General features: G+C 34.3%; 1 protein-coding gene across 10 annotated transcripts in view; it reads left to right on the top strand.

Moving 5' to 3' along the window:
• EHBP1 (EH domain binding protein 1) overlaps window positions 1-22,563 on the top strand; it is a 403,867-nt gene that overhangs the window by 141,243 nt on the left and 240,061 nt on the right. For all 10 annotated transcript variants that reach the window (XM_046660551.1, XM_046660550.1, XM_046660552.1 and 7 more), the window contains 2 exons: window positions 1,690-1,785; window positions 6,624-6,677. In XM_046660551.1, coding sequence (XP_046516507.1) covers window positions 1,690-1,785; window positions 6,624-6,677 — 150 coding nt within the window. The remainder of the gene's footprint in view (window positions 1-1,689; window positions 1,786-6,623; window positions 6,678-22,563) is intronic.

Genomic DNA, 22,563 nt, shown 5'->3' with positions numbered 1-22,563 from the left:
CAATCTTACTTCCCAAACCTGCTCCTCCTGCGGTCTTGCCTCTTATCTGTTAATAGCAGTTCCTTTCTTCTAGTTGCTCAAGGGCAAAAGCCTTAGAATCAGCCTTGGCTACTTTCTTTCTCTCCTGCAGTCAGACAGCAAATCTCGTTGATTCTATCTTGAAAATATATCACACATCTGACCACTTTGTACCACTTTTCTACCACCCCAAGCCAAGTCATCATCACCTCTCCCACGATTGTTGCAGTAGCTTCTTACTTGGTCTCCCTGTTTCCTTTCTTATATCTGGAGCCTATTCTTGATACATTAGCTGGAGTGAGTGTGTTATAACATAACTTAGGTCATCATTCTTCTGCTTAAAACCCTCCAATGACTTCCCATCGCACTCAAATTACAAGCCAGAAAATTCTTTGCAGTGGTTTACCAGAGCCTTATATGATTGGACCCTCCATTATTTCTCTGCCCTTGTCTCCTACTGCCCTCGTCTTTAACCATTCTGCTCCAGCCACATTGGTCTTCTGATTATCTAACTGCCTCAGTACCTTTCCAGTTGCTGATCCATCTCCCTAGAAGGCTCTTCCCATGTGTTTACATATCTGATTCCTCTACCTCCTTAAGGCCTTCTCTCAAGTGTCACCTTCTCATGACACTTTCTCTCATTACCCTATTGAAAATTGTTACTTTCTCTTCCCCCTTCCATCCTTCTTCCCTTTCATTTTTCTCCACAGCTCTTATCTCCACCTAACATGCTGTGTATTTTACTTAATAATTTTGTTTATCTGTCTCTTCCTCCTATACTGTAAACTCCACTAAGGCAGCTTGTTTTTTTACTACTCCAGTGCCTAGACAGTGCTGGGCAGATAGTATCATTGAGTGAGTGAATTAATGAATTAATAAACAAACAATGGCTACCTCATAGGATTCTTATGCAGATTAAATGAGTTGAACATAAGTAAATTCTAAGTATAGACTGACATGTACAAAGTACAAGTGTTAGCTTTCATTATCCACTTCATGCATGTCCATGGACAATCCTGCAGCCCATCGAGATGAAGACTTAGTTGAGGTGTCTTGGCATACCATCTTCTATCAGTTTTGGCTGGAAATGCCACCACAAAGGAAGAACTATAGTGGTGACCCCCAGATTTGGGGGGGGTTTCCTTAGAGAACTTTCATAATCAAGATTTACAAGGAAAAAATCTTTAAAACTATAAATACTAGAAATATTAATTGGGAAAACTACATCCTTTACTTGCCCCAAAACATTACAGTTTAGTGGAAAATGAACTTAAATGCAAAGTATACAATTAGTTTTTCCTTTTAAAGAATGAATTTGCATTTAAATTCCTAGATCACAAAAATAATTTTTAAAATATCTTTCCTATTAGGAGATTTTTACCAGTCAGGAATAGCTTTTGAAAGTATGAGACATCGCATTGTTTCATCTTCTTTTATGTGTCTGGGTCAGGGAGAGGGTGCAGATTTGTTTACAGATAGTAGTTGGTAGCTCCCACGTGTTAGAACTGTCATGGCTCAAGTTTAATACTTGAAAAGTTTTATTTGACTAATCATTTTTGTTTCAGGGAGACAGCTCTAATGGATAGTTAAATAGAGTCAATATATTTTTGTAAATTATTAACATTGCATTTCCTGTACTTCAAATTGAAACCATTATTTTTATTCTGGTAGGCTCATAGCTGGCAACCTGGAATAAAAAATCCATACCGTGGGGTTGTAGTGTGGCCTGTTCCTGAAAACATTGAAATCACTGTGACGCTTTTTAAGGTAAGTTCCATTTTTGTAAGTTACAGAACCTATTATATATTCATGGTTCTAAATGACAGAATATTTCAGTATTCATTGTTTTATACTTTTGGGTACAACTGGACCTTAATGTGCAGTATTTTTTGGGAGACATAGAAATTTGTAACAATGCAAGGACATGAGGGTATTTCATGGTCTATAAAGTCTGAATAATTTGAGAGTCCTTTTGAACTTGCTACAATTAAGATCACTTGGAATACTTCTTTTACTGCTTCCTAGATTCTACCCATAGGAAACTTTAAAGCGGTTTTTCTGTGGAAAGCTGAGGTTTGTGGAATTCTTAGTCCTGAGCCTCATTTTGTTAGCCTTGTTTGACTAATGACAAGATATGTTTTAAAATTAGTATTCAATAAATATTTTATTGATGTTAATATGAGAAGCTGAGTTTAAAATTGATCTTTGATAAATATTGATGTTAATACTTTTTAAATACTGTAGCTTAAAAGCAAAATTCTGGTTGTAAATTCAAAGTGCAGATCCAAAAACATAGCTGTGCATAGATCTACCTGCCGGTTTTATTGTTTTTTCTTGAAAGTCTTCCATATTTCTTGAAACATTGTGAAGTAATCCTCACACATATGGTAATTAAGCACTAGAATATTTACTTTCCCAACCAACTCATTACCTGCTCCGAAAATAATCATGGTGGGGACAAGTAAGTCTCAGTTTTAGCCTTTTTTGAAAGTGGTGAAATTAGAAAACAAATGCTTTATTTCTTCTTTGAATCATTACAATTGTGTTTAAGTTACTTTTGCTGAAGGATGGAAGGAAGAAGGACATCTCATCAAACATAATTTAGTAAATTTTGTGAAAATCTACTTAATATGTTAGGGCTGTGCAGTCTAAGTAGAACAAAGTTATATGGCTTAGAATGTGAAGTCACTGGGTAAAAAAGTGTTTTTGATTTTGTAATCCAATATATTAATTCATTTATTCAGGAACTACTGCAGAGATTAATAGAACAAAACAATACGATGAGCATTAATGTACTAACCCAACTTTTAAATGCTCTGTTTTTCACAGATACTGTATTTTATGAAAGATTCTTAACACTTTATCTATATTTTATAGTTTTGATATTACTGTTATTGGCATTATAACATTACTTGAGTATGTTTGTTATCTATATACCATACTTGATTTGCCCAGGGAGAAATAAGGGATGAAACAGTAGCTGCTCTTCCTTTTTTCCAGGAAGGATCAGAACCATCCTGTTGCCTTTTAGCCAGTTGTCATTAAACCCCCCTTATCCATGTTTCTTCTACTGGGATAACACAGTAATCTTGGTGTTTAACAGCAAGACCTTTGGAGTATTTCATTTAATTCTTACAGCAACCCTGAGGTGCTTTAATTATTCCCATTATACCGAGCAGGAAACTGAGACTAAAGCAGGTAACTTGGCCAGTTACACTGTGCTTTAGCCCTGTTTTTCCTTCTACATGGTACTGCCTAATCTGTAATGGAAGCACCTATAAATATAGATTACAGCAGCAAGACCTCTGACATGCTTGAGGAAGACTTTTAAGTAACCTCTCAAGTATTTTGATTTAGTCTGTTTATATTGATAAAGCAAATGAATACGCGTAGTTACACAAAAACAATGATGATAGAGAACAAGGGGTTAGAGTAGAGCTGATAAGTAGCTGACAGCCAAGTGTTCGGGGAAAGGATATGCACTCACTCTGATTTTGAGTTGAAAGTGGCTGTTGAAATGTGTTACTTGGAGGATTAGGAGATAAGTGTAGTTTTCAAGTACTGATGAGAATGTTCAGGGTATCCTTATCACTGAACTTTTATGTCCTTGAGTGTTAGTCTGTAGAAGAAAACTCAGCCCTTCTTCCCCAGTTTGCTATATTAAATATTTCTGTTCGGTTCTGCTGTTGAGTCAACTTTGTGACCATTTTAAATATTTAAAGAATATTTTCAACTGACACTTTTTTCTTCCTGACTTCTTCATTCTCCCAGAATTCTAATAGAAAAGCAGAAAAGTAAAACAAACCAAACAACTTTCTATTCTTTCATGGTAATTTTTGAACAGCATTTTTTGTAGTTTCTCCTTTCTTTTACTTTGTCTCACAATTCACTTAATCTTGAACTTGCAAATAGGAAAGGCCTGTTCTGAACCCTTTTTGTCATAAGTGTAGTATTCACAGAGGTGTGCTCTTAAAGAAAGTGTTTTTTATAAAAGTTATCAGTATGTTTCATTTTTCTATGATTTAACCAGAAATTAATTTCTGTAGCCTGCATGCTTGTTTTTGAAATTTGAATTAGATTGAAATTAGCTGTTTCTAGTAAACAGAAAAAAAAGGCTTTTAAGGTTTTGAGAAGGAGAATGGCTCTTTAAGCCATTTTCAGTTTTTCTGTTCAGTGCGGTGGTAAGAAAAGAGACACTAGAGGGTAGAGAGTAGGATACAAATAAAACTTAATGGATTTAAGCTAGAAGCAATTATCATTACAAATGTTTTTGTCTAATCAATGATATAAATAGATAATTGTGTAGATATGCCATTTTAAAGTGGTTTGAAACTGGACGTTATTGTGACTCCTTTATATCTTTTTAGTAGCTTTGCCCTAGCAGATATGTCCCTTAGTCCCATTGAAATTATTCTTTTAGGGGTAGTACATCATCTGTGTTGTTAAAAAATGTTTCCTCAACTTCAAGAATTAATATATATCATATATAAGGTACTGTTCAATATTTGTTAACTTATAAGATATAAATTTCAGTAACTCATCATCAAATATTCTTGGGAGCCTGCTGTGTGTCAGGTCGTTTTCCTGGAGACACAGTAGTAAAACTGAATCAACAATGTGGCTAAAGTGAGGCAGACCTGGAACTGCAACATACTTTTAACACTTACTAGTTGTTCACTGTGGGAAGTTACATCTTTTAGGTCTCAGTCTTCCATTCTGTTAAAAGGGAATAAAAATAGTACCTATTTCATAAGTTGCTGTCGTGATTAAAACACTTTGCACAATAACTGGGCCAGAATGTGTGCTCAGTAAATATTTTGTATTATTATTATTTGTTGTATTAGCTGTGCTGGAGCTATGCTTCATTCCTCAACAAAATGAGCTGGGGGGAAGCAGGCAAGAAGAGTGGTAAGGTGTCTCTTTCCTAAGCATTATATCACACTTTATTACTTGGTCTCTAAAGTAGCACTGTTCGTGCCCTAAATCCCTATGGAAAAGCTCCTTCAACCTTTATTTACAGTATTTTCTCTCTGTTAACCTAGTTCATGGGCAGGGCCAGTCTGGGGAAACAAATATCGAGTAGAATTCCCTACCTCTTTTTACCTTCTACTCTTTCCTACTTCCCCTTGCCCATCACCACCAAAGAAACTCCTTTTTGGCAGGTTTTTATCCCATCTGTATGAATTTACTCGTAGAAATGGTTGCCTAAATTCAGCTCAGAATCAGCCAGCCGCTGTGCTATTAAAGTAAAGAATAAGTAAACAGAAATAAAGAAGTAACTAGGGAGTTTGGAATTTATTCCAGGGGTTGTTGGGGTCATTAAAGTAATCTGCATTGGTACTAACATGATCAGAACTGTGGTTTAGGAGAATGAATCTGTGTACAGGATTGATTGGAGCACAGAGAGACTGAGAGAGAATGCTTTTAGCAGTCACTTTTATCTTGAAATAGCCTAGGCACAAAGTGATAAGGACTCATGATACCTGTGGCAATAGAAACAGAAGATTAATAATAGACTAAAGTGGAATCAGTCATGAATAAGATGCTTCCCTATGAGTAGCATGTGGGACGTGAGACTTAGCAGGCAAATAGCAGAGCCCGTTCCCCATCTCTGTGCACTCACTCTGGAGTAGCATGTTGAGCCAAAAGCCTGTACTAATTAGATATTCTCTCACTTTCAATACCTTCATCCCTCCCCCACCTCTAACACATCGAGTTGAACTTGAATAAGTTCAGTGCTGTATGATGTGACCCCACTGCTTTGCTTTTTATGTCTTATACTCTGTTGCCTTTACTTATTCTAAGCCCAGATACTTTCTCTTAAAGCTTTTCTTGTTCATTCCTGTAAGATGTGTTGTTTTCTAATTTGGTAAATCCATGTATTTCATTCATCATATATTTATTTACATTAGTAGTTGTGTTCATCTTTGAAGGCAAGGACAACTATGTTTGAATGCATATAAAACTTCTACAATCCTTTATATGATAAGTACCCAATAAATATTTGTCAAATACTTGCAAAAGTGTCCCTCATTAAAAAAAGATTACATTTTGGTTGTTGGATTCTATACCCTTTCTCTGGTTTCTGAGGCATTTCCAGGGTGAGTGAGAGTTGGAGAGGGGTGAGGGTATCAACAGCCCATGCCAGGGTATCATTTTGTGTAGATTATGATGTCCTTTGATTCCAGATGGTCACATAACCTTTGCACTGAAGAAAACCTTGCCTCAAGTGATACTTTTAGTTTAAAGTACTTCCAGGTGTAAAAACCAGGGCAGGGCTTTACATGAGCATTTAATCTTGATAAAGTACTTCTTAATAGTTCACTCACTAAGTTATCAGTCTCTGCTGGGGTTTCTTTTTGTCTTGTCAAAGAGGCAATGGTGGAAGATAATGATATGCATCAACATATGTAAAATAGAGAATTTCTTAATATAAAATAATGGTTTAAATTTAGAGAAATTATGGAAATTTCTTAAGAATAGGCCATTCTATCTCTCCCTTTTTAAAGGTTGGTAGAAGCTAAAAGCAAGGCTGTTTATTTTCTCAATTGGTTTAATTTGATTAAAGAAATGTATTTCAACTTCGTATTTTGCTTTTGTTACAGGATCCTCATGCAGAGGAATTTGAAGATAAAGAGTGGACATTTGTCATAGAAAATGTAAGCTAATCACAAATTCGTCACCATTCACATTTTTGACTATATGCGTAACTATAAGGTACAGTAGCATTTTGGTGGTAGGAGGAATATTGCCTTATGAAAATTAAATAATGATTGTAGCTTTTAGAATCTTTTTAATGAAGCGATGGCCAAAAGCAGAATTATTTGTAAGCAGTACTTCTGTTAAAACTTTTAAGAGTAAAAATACTCTTCAATACTGAATTATGTATATGTGTGTACCTGTTGTATTCTGTTGGAGGCTTGAAGGAAAGACCATGTCTTACGCATCTTTTTATCTGTTCAGTATCTAGGATGGTGCTTCTCACATAACAGATGCTCATTTAAATACTTGTTGAATGAAATCATGAACAACCTTTGAAATCTTTAAAAACTAAGTATATGCTTTAACTCTGGATTGAGAAATTCTAGATTAGTGCTTTAATAATCATCTTCAATTAATTTACATATTGTGGAATCCCAATTGACTGGCAGGCATATATTGTAGGTGTTCAATAGATGTTTACTGAATAGGGATTAAGGAAGACAGGCAAAGAAAATATAGTGATTAAGATTGTGGGTTCTGGAGTCAGATCTGATTGCAAGCCTAGCTCTTCCACTTATAAGCTCTGTTGTTGTAGTAAATTTCTTAACTTCTCACTCATAAATTTATAAGGTGGTTGTGAGGATTAAATAATTTCAATGACTATTAGCTTTTATCATTGTCATCGTTGTCATCATCATGATCATCATTAAAGTTTTAAAATATATTTATAACAGATTTATAACATGCTTTGCATCATATTTTTCCTTTCTCTGCCTGACTTTGTTTTGTTTCTCGGTGATGAAAGGGGTCTTATACTTTTCCAGCAGTAGCGGGGCCATTTTTAGACCTGAAGATCTGGGAAGCTTGGGAATGAGATCAGGTCTAAACACAGTAGAGGGAGTTCTCATGGCTGGATATCAAGCCAGTGTTATTGCGTTAAAGATTGACACATTTTAACACCAATTCTGGCTTTTCTATAATGATAGATTTGAATGTTATAGTTGGAGTAGCCATCGAAGTTTTAAAAGCAAAGTTAGACTTCTTGAAATTGGTTACAGACTCAAAATCTAGTTTTCATTCTCCTGTCAAGAATTTCTCTCCAATGGGTGGTCTTTTGTTTTTCAGTACTCATGGCTCTATTATATATCTGAAGTCTCTTTGTTAACTTGATGTATTAAAGAATTAGCCAGTTAAATTGGAGTTGTAATTAATGGTAAAAGTATGTAAAAACTAACTTTACATTTGTTTAGAAAGGTATTATTATTACACAATTAGGATCGAGGCACACCAGTTCCAAATTTCTATAGACTAACAGGCCTACTGAAAGGTAAAAAAAAAATAAAGCCACATGATATATGTTAGGTTTGAATGCAAAAGACAGTCAAATCTATAGGATTTTAGGAAAAATGTTTTTCTTAAATTCTGTGTTATATATTTTATAAAGGTATTTTAAAGGTCAATAGAGAAATATTCAATTTAAAATAGTGAGATTTAAATGGATCATGAGATAAAGAGGTGTATTTTGGATTATCATTTCCATATTGGAGGGGGTGTTTCTCAAGTTAAATGGTATGTTTACATCCTTTTTATGAAGAATATCTTTATTTACGCTCAGAAGCTTAATTTGCCTTTTATTACTCAAATGGTTGAAGTTGCTAGAAATCTGACTGTCAAGTAAGGGAGTAGCCATAGGAGGAGAATGGAAAATAAAATAATTAGCATTCCTTCTCTCCAAATGTTTGTTAATAGAGATTAAATTTTATTAAGTCATCAGATGATTTTGAAGACCTTACTCTGAGTTATGGAGTGGGGAGAACACTGCATTTGTGGAGCTTCTCAGCCATCATTATGCTTTTTAATAGCTGAAAGATTTTCTACCTCCTCTCTGCCTCCTCATGTTTTTATCTAAAAAAAAATGCCTTTTTCTTTCTCCCAATATCATAGTATAGAGAAGATACAAACTTTGGGTTGGGTTAGAACTGAATATAAATCCTGATGTCTTTAAAGCTGGTGACCTTGAGTAGATTATTTTATGGACTCAGTTTCTTCATGTATGAAATGAAGAATTTCTACTAAATGATCTCAGAGAGCTTTTCTAGGTCCATGACGTTCTTAGGAATACTTTATGAACATTTTGAAAATTATCTTTTTGTAGATAAAATTTTTGATTTTCAAGTTCGTGGAGAATGAAATATTTAGAAGAATTATCTAATGTAACATTTTGGAATCAGTAACTCCCTAATTTATATCTTTCTTTAAAAAATTAATGTCAGCGTATGTATTTTCTGTATACTTTTATTTCTGGCCTGGATTATGAATACTGTTGCAAGCTTCCTATTTTGAACTTTTTTAGCACAACAGTTCTTTCCCCCTCCTGCTTATTTCCATAATAGTTATTTCCTGTGCCAGATTGGAAAGAAAGAAAGAAAAAAGAAAGAAAATGGAATTGTGGTATAAACTCGCTTTTCATGTAAAGGAAGGGTATTAGCCTTTGCAGCAGAAATCTAATATCTCAGCCATAGGTATTAAAAAAATAATACCCATCTTTTAAGAGATGATCAAAACTTAGGGGAATCTAGGTATTGAGGAGCTAATTTGAAGAAAAGTAAAATTAATCAGAATGTGAGAGGAGCAGGCAATTTCTCAGCTATTAATAATGATGACAGTAATAAAAATATTGCGTGCTAGGAACCCAATGCAAGAAAATAACAAATATTTATTAGATTATTTTCTCTTGATTTTATTATTGTTGGTGTACGCCTGTCTTTACAGCAGATTTTTTGGTCTGTGTGTGTTGGGGGGGGCAATTATAGAATTTGACCTATTTTACTAGTATAATGTATATTTTTTAAAAGAAGTTAAAAAGGTAAATATTAAATGCATCCATTATCATATTTATTTACATTGTATAAAGTTACCAGACTTCAGAAGTATTGTGAAATTGTTATACTCTTAATACATGGGAAAGAGCATGCATGCACATGTTGTGACTAAAGCATTTAAAATATATTAACTTAAAAGAGAATACACTAATTTACATACTATAGATTAAGATAACTATCATAAATTGTGAACTATTTAATGTGAAAGGATGAGTTTGTATAATTAACCTAAAACAAAACAAAGAAAGAAAGTGGCGTATTCTCACCTGGAAGACAGAATAGGATTGGGTAGGTTCTCCCTCTTTAGTTTTCAGGAGGAACTTAATTTCTTTCTGCGGAGACTAACCCTGTAGAGTGAGAGGAATAAACGAATTTTGAGAATAATTCTTTTTCTTTACCTGTTCAGGAGTGTTAACTCTTTTTACCTGCTCTGAAAAATCGAGGTAAATTTTCTGAGATGCTCACTGCACCCCTGCTTGGATAAGTAAATTTAACAGGGGAAAAGTTCTGTTCCATTCATCCACCACAATTTTTTTTAATATAGTGCCTTTGTGTAGTAGCTACTCAATACATATTTGTTGAAGGAGTGAGTGAATGAATGGTTATAGTTAAACTCAATATCCTGTAAGGATTATTCTTTTTAAGAGAGGAATTAGTTGAGCATCCTTGAACTGTATTGGAGAAAAATTCAAAAAGTAGACTCTAGTGGCAGTGAGAGAGTATGTGAAGGATCCATATGCCATTACAGTAGAAACTCTTCTGATCAACCTCTGCTTACTTTACATGGATTACCTCATACTTTCCATTTTGTCTATAAAACATCCTGGTTTTAAGCCCACATGTGTCAACATGGTTAGTGGGCTACACTCTTACACACTCCTACACACTTCTCTTACAAGTGAGTTGTAAGTTGGGTTTGACCCCTTACAAGAACACTTGTGGTGCTGTTGACTTGTTACTGTAATTGTATAATTTAATTAGATATTTCATAGGCCAATGAAATATTCGTTTGAAGAATTATTTCATGAAAACTGTTAAATGCTTTCAGAAAGTGTTGATAAAAGTTAGTTGTTAAAAACTGCTGTCAAATCTGGTATGAAATAAAACTGTAAAAAAACTGGGAAAAACATAAAAATCTGGAAGGATTTTGTATTCAGATTGCTTCTCTATTGTCTTTAAGTATTCATGTCATTTAAAAGAAATTGAAATGCACTAATGATACATTATGAGTGTTGATTATATGAGAAAATTGACAATCAACAAAGTTTTACTCGAAAAGACCATAAAAACTGGTGAATGAAACATATTAATATGTATTGAACAAAATTGAAACGTGTATTAATATTCATGATGCTCTTCTCTAATTGACCCAACTCCCTTTGCCATTCAGATCATTTAAGAAGGATTCTGCTAAAGATGTATATTAAATAAGCCATTCTCATGAGTTCTGTCTATATAGTCATCTGTAGGATTAAAGAACTGTTCTCAAATATTTTTCTTTTAAACCAAATTCAGTATAAGTAGACATTACATTTTTTTAGGTAATAGCAGTTTACTTTGCTTGACATCCTAATAATGCATGTTTAACCTTTCAGATAAGTGAACCAGTATTCATTCATTTCATTTAGTAGCAGTTAATTCACTGAGTATGTATTTTGTGCGGGGCACTGTTCTGGGTACTGGAAATAAAGTGGTGTATAAAACATAAAAATCTCTTCCTCATGGAGCTTAGATTTGTGTGTGTGTGTGTGTGTGACTGAGACAGATAATAAAAATTAATGTGTGGAATATATATTATGTTAGATAATATACATACATAGTGTATGTTAAATATATGATAAGTATATAGTATGTTAAATAAGCGCTAAGGAGAAAAAGCAGGGAAGGGGGATAGGGATCCCCTCATCTTTATGGTTATATGGATGTAATGAGCCCCCTTACTCCTTATAAGGTCTCCGAAAGAGAATTCATGCATACTTGTCAAATTAATTTAAAAGATACTTTAATAGGAGTTTATCAGATGAATATTTTAAGGTATGAGAAAGTTTTAAAATAACCTTGGGACTCTGTATAAACCTTTTCCTAGGTTACAGCTCCCCTCAGTGGTGAATGATGAAATTGACTCTTGTCTGGAGAAAGATTTCAATGTTTCAATGTTGTACTCTGTCTTACATTTTAAATATGCTTCCACATTACATACAGAAGAGCTAATGAATTTCAAAGGACTAAAGTCTGTCTTTTTCTCTTGTAAAATCTGGGTTTTGTTTGAAAGTCTGCTGGTAAATTGTTCTGGCACTGAAAAGCCATGCTCTTTGAATGGAATTTTTTTTCTTTTTCTTCTTTTTTTGTGTGTGAGGAAGATTGGCCCTAGCTAGCATCTGTTGCCTATCTTCCTCTTTTTGCTTGAGGAAGGTTGTTGCTGAGCTAACATCTTTGCCAGTCTTCCTCTATTGTATGAGGGATGCCGTCACAGTGTGGCTTGATGAGCAGTGCTAGGTCCGTGCCCAGGATCTGATCCTGCGAACCCTGGGCCACCAAAGTGGAGCATGGGAACTTAGCTAGTACGTCACTGGGCTGGCCCCTGAATGGCATTTTAATACCTTTCTTTTCTTTGTACTTTGTGTTGCAACTCCAGAGTGAATAAAAATGTTTAAAGTTTTTTTGTTTAATATAAAATATCCCAATAAAGGAGAGAAGTTTCCAAAATATATTACTTTAATAAATTTATTGGGCACTTACTATATACCAATTGCTATGTGGAGTGCTGTATACACATTATCTCATTTACTCATTACAGTGACTTGGTGAGTCAGGTATCAGTAACCTTATTTTACAGACAAAGAAAGTGAGGCTCAGAGAGATTAAGTAACTTGCTCAAGGTTGTATAGCTAAGAAGTTAGGATTTTATCCAGTCTTGTCGTTCTCCATGGCCTTTGCCTTTAACTCCTATGCAATAACTACCTCTCTTAGTGACAAAGATGAAAAGAAATCATTTGAAATTGTAGAATCACACAGAAGTTTTTAATGTGCTTTCTATAGTGATAAACCTGTGAGATATATATGCATTAGATTAGTAAAGGTAATCTTTAATTATTGTACGTATTCAGTCTAAAAGTTATTAGGATTAATTACTTGACTGCTGCTAGACATTGCAAAATGGAATTCCAGAATTTATCAGTCACCAGAATTCTGAATATTTTTTCTCAAAGCAACTTTCCTGCCTCTTTGTGTAAATTGAGATAATGCTGTCTTCATTTCGTTGGGTCTTTTGTTTCTGGTCACAGAGAAAGTTTCCCAATTTTTTCTGAGCTTTCTTCTTTGGACCGAAAAGCTACTTAGACGTAAGTTGAAACTTTAGAGGTGATTTTACCACTGCTAGCTTTGTGACCTTGACAAGTTATTTAATCGTTTATAGCCTCAGTGTAGTCAAGTATAAAATGATGGTATTAATATCTACTCCATAGGTTATTGAAGATTATAAATAATATATGTAAAGCATCTAGCTCAGTAAGGGGTAGCTGTTTTTATAGTGTTCTTTCTAGAGGACATAGGAAAATATAAAGGAAAGGAGGCTAGATTTCTAAATTTATAGTTGCAGGATTTTAGTTTTTCCACTCCTTTATATCATGTATGCCTCTCAATATTTATACTTCACCATTATCTCAAAGGAATGCCAAAGCAACTTGTAAACAGCTCACTTGGTTAAACTTAAAAATATTTTCATCTTTCTAAAATTTTAGTTTCTGACTTAGAACATCTTACCGTTATACATTTAATCCAAGTTTAAGAACCGGTTTGTTTTCTGAAATTAAACAAATATCTAGTCACAATATGAATATAGGAATATACTTTAAAAACAAATGTTAAATGAGTTTTAAATTATCCTTTATTTTGGATTATTTACAATACATTTTCTTATTATTGGTACAGATCATTGAGAATGGATACCACAATCAACGTGTTTCTTTACCTACCATGATGTAATAATGTTTGTTCACCCAGGAAATTGACACGTGTGTGTGTGTGTGTGTGCGCGCGCGCGTGTGTGTGCGTGTGTTTTAATGTGAAGTCAGAACAGTTATATTTAGAAAACAAAATATTTTTCCTTTCTAGTACTTTAGGTTATCCAACTAAAATCAGAACCACTATATTTGTAAATTATATCCATAGTTTTTAATTTTAAAATTTCTAAAAATTTTTGTTCTTAGGTTCGTTTGATTTTCGAATGAATCCAAAAATACATATTGATGAAAAGCACAAATTTAGGTTGGATTTATTCAGGCAGTCATTCTGCAAACATTTAATATGCATTTTCTATATGCCCAGACGTTTTGTTAATATTGAAGATACAAAGTCAATTAAGACATGAAGCGGCTGGCTCCGTGGCCAAGTGGTTAAGTTCTCACGCTCCACTTCAGCGGCCCAGGGTTTTGCTGGTTCAGATCCTGGGTGCGGACATGGCACTGCTCCTCAGGCCATGCTGGGGCAGCATCCCACATAGCACAACCAGAAGCACTCACAACTAGGATATACAGCTGTGTACTGGGGGCCTTTGGGGAGAAGAAGGAGGAAAAAAAAAGATTGGCAACAGATGTTAGCTCAGGTACCAATCTTTAAAAAAAGAAAAGGCATGAAAAGTTTCATTAACTTCTCTGAAATTGGGGTCATCTTACATTTTTGGTGTCCCATAATTATAACTGGTAGTGTTTTCTTCTTTCTTAGTGCTATATAAAATAATGGTGTGTCATTTAAAAACCACTGGAGACTTATATTTGACGGCATAAAGTAGCCTGTCCTCGTAAAATTTATAAAGTAGCGAGGATGTCATATAAGTAAAGGAAGAAATACAAGAAAAAAGATATCCCTAGGAGACGGTAAAGGAGGGCAGAGTTGGGGAAGACTTTCTAGAGGAAGTGGATTAGTTTTTAAGAAAAAAATAGACTTAGGCAAAAAAGGCATTCCAAGCAGAAGAAAGAAACATCAGGTAAGGGCAGGAGAGACAATGGTAAGTTTACAGTAGCATCCATTCTTGATGACATAATTGAAAGAAAGAGCAATGAAACCCCAGGCCAACCAAAAAAAAACCATGAGCTCCCCACTAAAGATCAATAGACCTCTATTTTTTTAACTGTTAACCCAATAAATTTAATGATAGGCATGTGATCTGTTCGAGGTGCTGTGTCCTCCTTAGAGAATATCAGGGGTATCAAAGTGTGTTTTCTTGGGGCCACCTATCTAGTATTTCCCACTATTTCCACCTGTGACCAATGAGATGGGCATTTTGGCTCTTGAGTGCCTTTTTTATTGCCATTTATTTGATATTACCTCCAAAAGCCCTTTAAATATACAGGATGGGGTATTAATTATGGTAATTCCAAGACAGTATTATAAATCCTCCTCTGTTCTGTTTTGTTTATTGGATTATGTTGAACAAGATTGCTTGCCCAACCAAACTCACCTGACAAGATTATGCCAAGAATAGAGATGATATAATAGCTCAAACAATACAATGCAAACAATATAAAAGCACAAAGTTTCTGGCCTTATTAAATTTAAGTTTGAATCCTCTTCTGAAATCAAGTCAGTCTTGATCTCACAAAGTTGTGTTCTGATAAATTACCTCTACTTTTTCTTTCAGAGGAAAAAAATATGTAAATGCTTCTTCTCTCCTCTAATTATTTTTCTTTGTGTCATCTCAGCCAAGGGATCTCACTCTGTTGGCAGGTTAAAGACTGGATATTCTTTAGAGGAAATGTAGCTTGCATTTTCTTCCATTTAAACTGATATAGCTTCTTCAGTAGCTTCAAACTGGAATTATCTTTTCAGCCCTGAGCCTCTCATAAATACCACTTTTCCAAAGTTCCAAAGGGTGAATAGTACATATAAGAACACCACAACCCACATCAAAAAAATTAGAAGCATCCTTTTCCCCATGTAACCAATACAACAACTTATAATCTAAGTACCAATCAGAGATGGCCCAGCTTTTTTTAAGGTAGGACAAGATGTGTCCTAATATAGTCCTATTTATAGCCTACCTATTAATGTTCCACCCCCTAGAAATGTGGTCCAGTTAACTGTCTTGAACCTCATCAATCCCTGTTGACATTCCTTGTATGTGAAAGACACCGAGTGGGTGGAAAGGAGCTTCAAACTTCCACTAGGGACGTACTCCACTTTTTGTTCTTCTGTTAACCCAATAACTAAACACTTGTTTAGTCAATAATGCTCCTATATCTGTATTTGTAGTATTATATACTATATATGTGCTAAATGTTTTTTCCCTATAGTTCATTTAACTTTGTATTTAGGAAACCAGTTCTTTCCCTACCCTCTTCCCTCCAGTTGGTCAAGAAGAAAGTGACGGAATGGAATTCTCTTACTCTTGCTGGGTGGCAAGAAAATTGATGTGCTTAGCTGTAGTGATTACTTGCTGAGAGAGTTGAGCACACAGCACTGACCAGTCTACATTTGAAGAATGATAAGTGCAAGAGCCCTGTATTGTTAGGTCTCTTTTAGGCCATCCTTTTGGTATAAATTTATTAAACATGTTCTTTTCTTTCAGCCCCAGAGTCTTAGACCCTTTTGGATTTCTAAATCAGAAATTTGAAAGAAATATACTATAAAGGACCTCTGTTAATCTTTTCCTTCATACAAATATAGCAGTTTGGATAAATCTAATCAAGACCCAGTTTTTTAAACTCTCCATTTTTAAGATTATTTCAAACACACACTAAAGTAAAGGGAATAAGATAAACTTCTATATACCCATCTCCAGCTTCAGTATTTTGCCATAGTTATTTCATCAATTCTCCCACTTTCTTTTGTTGTTTTTTTAACCAGATTATTTAAAGTGAACCTCAACTATCATATCATTTCTTCTGTAAATAATGAAGTACACTTTTGAACACCATCAGCTTACAAACTTGCTAAAAGACACTGGCATGCCAGAAGAGGTGATCTGCCTACAAAGGAATTTTTTCTTTTTGTAAACTTAACTTCTTTTTAAATGATCTTTGTGACCTGGTAGGCCTGAGGTTCAAAATTAGCTATTTTGTTTCTTGAAAAGTGATATTAGTTGTTCTTGTTTCCACATAGAAAAAATTGAGCTTAACTTTAGAAGCAACAAGGGTTCCTCCCAACCCCCTCAGAATTAAACTCCTACATTTAGAATAGGAAGCTCATAGTTCAGAAAGGCTTTCCTAATATTTTAATTATCCTGTCAACTTTCTGGAATATATGATTATGTGAAGGATGACTGGCTGTCTGTGTAAATTAGGTAGGGTATTCTAGATATGGCTAGTAGTTACTTGAAGCTTTCTCAGCCAGCTCAGTCTCATTTTGGTTAAATTTCAGAGAATGCCCGTATGCATACTTTTTTTTCCTGCTTCATTTTTCTTATGCTAAATATGTTAAAACCAGTTGTTCTGGTTCAGAAATCTTTCAGATTGTGCTTCTGGAGGAATATTTCATCTCCTTTATTCTCAAGTGACCCTTTGGCTTTAAAGAAAATAATGGAGGAACTTCTGCTGCCAAAGTATGCCCAAGAATGATCATACATATTTTGAGCCTGTGAGAATCCTCAAAATCTTAAGATTGTTGTGTACCTACCTACTATTTGCTTAAGTACTTATTTAGTTTTCCATTTTCTTCTTGCCTAATGTCTGTCATTTTTGGTTAATTATTTGTCAGCTTTATTATAGTATGTTAATTAGAAGAAAGCAAGTTTCCATCGACATATCCTGCGTTCTAAAATTTCTGACACAGGAAGGAACCTCACATGGATTAACATCTAAAGTCAACTGTATAGTATTTGTCTATGTGTAATGAAAGAAACCCTGTGTTAAAATAGTAAGTAAACTACTGCATGTTAGGTAATTTATTTCATGTAGTAGTTTACTGTGTAAAATGTCTTAGCTATCAAATTTAATGAAAAGCTTTATTTTGCTACAACAAAGCACTATTTTCATACTCTCACAATGTATATGCTATTGGGTAGTTCTTTTTGGTAGGATTTTCTGATTTTTGTCCCAGTTCATTATGTGGAGATTCATTTTTATTGATGTTAATCATACCATACACATAAGTAAAGCAGTATTATAAAACTTCAGTAGGTTAAAGTCTTAGTACTTATAAGAGTCTAAGTACTAATAAGTACTTAGTGCTTATTCATTCACTAATTATTAAATGGATACCGTGTGGGAGATATTTGCTAGTTATTGAGAGCATGGTAGTGAAAAAGATGTGGCTCTTTCCTCCTGGTATCCTACAATCTAGGGGGAGATAAACAGGCAACCACTAAGATAGGAGTAAGTGTAGGGTGTTAAATTTGCACATATAAAGAATACCTAACCCAGTCTTGGTGGATAACGGAGAGCTTTCTAATGAAGGTGATATACAAGTTGAAACCTAAAAGATAAAGTTTTTATAGTCCTTTATCTGTGACATCAAAAATCCAAAATCTCTGCTACCTAAAGACTTTTTAAAATCATTATTTTTTGGACATTTGGTTCAAACTCATTTTTGGCAAAACCAGTCCTGACCTGAAGTGAGGCCATTTGTAGTATTTAGTCCACTTAGGGTGAATGTTTATTCATTTTGTTGCAGAAATATTAATGTGTTTGATTATGGGGTGCTGCCTCAGCCCTTGTTGGCAGTTTGCTGTACTCAGGGCACTGTAGTAAAGGCACAGGCACTGTATTTCCTTTCTAAAATCCAAATAAGAGATTTCAGAGAGAAGATTGAGTACTTCTAATAGATAGCTGCAGGAAATTTGGAGAGTGCTTCTGGTGGCTGGATTACTTTGTGCAGAAGCAAGAGAAATCATGGCTCCTTTGTGGAAAAGCATATAGTTCAATAGATTACTTCCTTGAATATTTCATTTTTAAAAAAGTGGTTGATTTTTCTAGGGTTGTAGTAATTTAAAACCATTTGGTTGAATTATTTGATTATTAAGGAATTAAAAAATTCACTATATGGTTGCTGTGACTCTGCATAGTTACGTGGTTCACATGGTGGGTAATAGTAGTAAAGGAAAGAACTGCTGATGTTGTTAGTTTTACATCAGTTTTTACTGTCCTAAAATTATCCACATCTCTTTTTGACAATGCAGATACCTGGGCCCCAACTTGGACCTACCAAATTAGAATTCTGATGCAGAAGGGAGGTGGCTGTGAGAACACGGGGGTCACCTGATTATGTATTTTTTGGCAAATTAAAGATTTGGAAAATGGGAAGGTAGATGAGTATATAGAACGGTACTTTATATGTTGTGAAATGTATTCCATTACGAAAATAATTTTGTGCCCTCATACTTAGATCAATTACGCAGATAGTATACTTTATTGGAATTTATTACAGTTTACTTTTCTTTGTAAAATTGCTTCCTAGGCCAGCATGATATATTTTGAGATCTTGCTTCACCTGCCTCTTAAAATAAAATTAAACTATATCAACTGATTAATTAATAACTTCATAAATCATAAATATTTGATGTTTTATTAAAGAATACCTAATGTTTTCAAATAAAATACCTCACTTAATCCTTAAGAAACCTCTCTAAAGTAGACATTATTATAATTTCTTTGACTCAGTGAAGTTAAGTGACTAGCCCAAGAACACACAGAAAACCACTTAGCTGGTCTCAGACTCAAGTCTTCAGACTCTGAAGCCCATGCATTTTACCATTTATTCACTCATCAGACATTTTTGTTCTGGTCACTAAGTTTAGAACCTAGCTCAATTAATTACTATGGAAGATACGTCCACACATCTCTATTCAGATACTGAAATCTGATTTGAGAGATACACACATTAAACAAGAATAAAGTAATAAATATGATAGAAATTAGAGGTAGGTGAGTTAATATGGACTGAAATGATCAAGAATGTTTTAGGAGTAGCTTTTCAAACATGCCTATGTTTATCCCTAGAGGTATGTGGCAGTTTCTATCTTTCTGGATTGTAAATTTTCTTCTCTAATATGTACTTTAAGGTATGTATTTTGTAATATGTACTTTTTATAATGAAATCTCCATTTCTGAAATCTCATTTTGGAAAAAGAGGCAAAAGTAATACAAATTTTAAATATGAAACATAAGTTCAAAGAAATGTCACGTTTTGATTGAGCAGCTTCTGGTTATACCTCCCAGGTCTTCAGAGGTGTGCATCCTACTCCTTTACTGTTCAGGATAATTCTGAGGAAAAATCGGAGAAGCGTTGGTAGTGGGGAATTCAAGGCTTTGGGCTCAGTTAGACCTGGATTTGAATCATGCATCCTAGCAGTGTAAATATGGGCTTTATACTTATTTATCCTTTCAGAACATCTGTTTTCTGACCTATAAAACAGAGATATCTTACAAAATGGTAGCTGGGATCAGAGAGATTAAAGGCGTAAAAAAAGCATCTAGCATAGTGATTGATATATAGTAAGAATTCAATACATGCTAATAATACATGGCAGAGACTTTACAAATAAGGGGAAAACTATAGACTTGGAAGAAAAACTTGAGGAGGGAATAAGGAAAGTACTTAATTAATTGATTAGGTTAAAAAGGGACCAAGTCAATGGAAACTCTTGAATACCAGTTTTGGAATTGAATATGCTTGACCAAAGAACAGGTCTTTATAAGCAGAAGGTTCCAGAAAGAATGCATATTGAAGTATAGAGTCACTTACCCAACCATTTAGATCTGTGAAATCATCTTTCCCTCTGTAGGCAGGCAGTAGCCTGCACTGGGGACAGATGCCACAGCCAGCTTGCTATCAAATCAAAGGCCCTTAACCTTGAGTCTTGGGACCCTTAGGGATTCTTGCATGGATGGACTTCAGAAGATTGAGATCTCTTTAAAATGTAAGTAAAAGTTTGCATCTGTAGGTCCTCCAACCCCCTTTTTTTAAAATCAGATTTTCAATGAAATGTCTGCCCAGAATGCTTTAAAGACCACTGGGTGTTTTTACAACTTTTGAAACATAGGTGAGTGACATAACACAAGCAGGAAAACCACTAGTCACGTGGATAACCCCATGTTATTACTTTGTAGCTTTAGGTGGTGGTCACCCTTTGATCTTATTTTCTTTAATCTACTATGCTTTTGTAGACAGCAAATGGAACACACTGGCAAATAGCCCCAAGCTACATTTTTGAGTAATATTTAAAAGTTTAAATTTGTTAGAGGTTTAAATTAATGTATGCATTTCATCAAAAAGACCTTAAAATTAAAGGAAATTGAGCAGTAGTGTAGTATCTTTGCATTGTAATAGACCTTTCCTTTTAAATTAAGAATAGAATAGAAAGTATTTTAGTGGATGTTTACTACATCTCCAACAAGCATATGTCCTTGTAGATAAACATAAGTTGCCTAAAAGGAGACTTCTGGACGTAAGGAAAATACCACAGCTCATGCATTCTAGTTTCTATAAGCTAAAAATAGTCTAAACTTGAACTTTATACTGAATGAATTTGATGGCATATAATTTGTGTAGTTATTACTGAGTCACAGTAGTCTACTGCAGTCTGCCTTCTAAATTGCTAGAGCCATTTAGTTTCTTCTTCCTGCTAGCTACCTTCAAATGTCTTCCACATAGGTGAGTCAGAGCGAAAGATAACCAAAGTTGCTTTCAATTTTATTTTTTGCCAGCTGGAGGGAGGAAGCTGATAAACAAGACAGTCAGGTATCAAAACAAACCTCTAACACTACTCTAGAGATATTTAAAGCCAGCAGTGTATTTGAGCAATCTTTTACATGTTTATTCATAGGAATTCAGCAGTAAAAGATACTGGCGCATGCAAGATATTGTGAATCTACGTGAGGCTCTTTTTTCCACGGGCGAAAAACATTAGAACAGAGACTGGGTAATTGTTTTACAGTAGGATTCTAATGACACTCCAGACTTTTAATAGAAAAGGATTTGTTGTAAGATTTTTCAATTTGCTGCTTTCATTTGTCTCTGTGTTCTCTCAGTAATATGTGAATAAAGCTTCCTTAGTCTCATACTGGAATAGATTTTTGGCATTCTGGTTTTCTGCCACACCAGCCACCTTGAAAGACCAGTTAATGTGTTGAAGGCTCCTGTGTAATTCTTTCCTCAGAGACAATCATGAGTGAATTATAAAAACAAACAACACTCTTGAAAATCTAAGTTAAATTATTTCTTTGTATAGAATTGGAACTTTCCAGTATGTAATTGGATATAGGTGCATTTGTACTGAAAGCAAAGCAAATGGAATGTTTTCCTGAATTATATCTTATTAAAATGGAATTGCTGACATTATAAGAGAGATGCGTAACTGATTAGAGAAACTAAATTTACCTGTGCATTTCAGATCCACTGTAGAAAGTTCTCAGCTGGAGGATAAAAACCTGTCTTAGTACTTTACCACCTTTAAGCTCTCTGGAAAATAAGTAAGATTTTCACAACTCTCTGTGAATAATCTGTTATCCTACTGATTTTTTAAATATTTTAATACCTGATTTCTCTCTAAAATTTTCCTTTGAATTTTTCTATGTCATGAATTTAATGAGATATTTTTGCCTAGTTTGTCTCTGTGGTCCTACTTAAATTGGATATAATAGTTGATTTTTATCAGCATTGTGACAACTATCAACTAATGAAACAGTGTCATTATTGTAATAATCTTATGTTCAATGATATCATAAAACAGTGTTCTGATAAATATGTTACTGTAGTTTAAAATAATTCAATGCTTGAAGAGTAGTCTTCTTTGCCTTAAGACAGACTTACTTTTAAAGAAAAATTATTTTGGAGAAATTCTGAGCAATACACAGATACTCTGTAACTCCTCTTCCTATCTTGCCTTGGAAATTTGGTTGACAGTAGTTGATATTTCATTACTAGGAAACAAAGGTAAAGAGAAGATATTTCTTAAGTTGTGCAATAGTAGCAGAACTAGGGTAGAAACTCTTTGTCTCCTAAATCTTTGGAGGTCTGGGGCCAGCCT

This window comes from Equus quagga, chromosome 5 (genome assembly GCF_021613505.1).
Source record: "Equus quagga isolate Etosha38 chromosome 5, UCLA_HA_Equagga_1.0, whole genome shotgun sequence".
Taxonomy (NCBI): domain Eukaryota; kingdom Metazoa; phylum Chordata; class Mammalia; order Perissodactyla; family Equidae; genus Equus; species Equus quagga.
The sequence above is the reverse complement of the archived record's forward strand: the minus strand, read 5'-3'. Positions and strand labels throughout refer to the sequence as shown.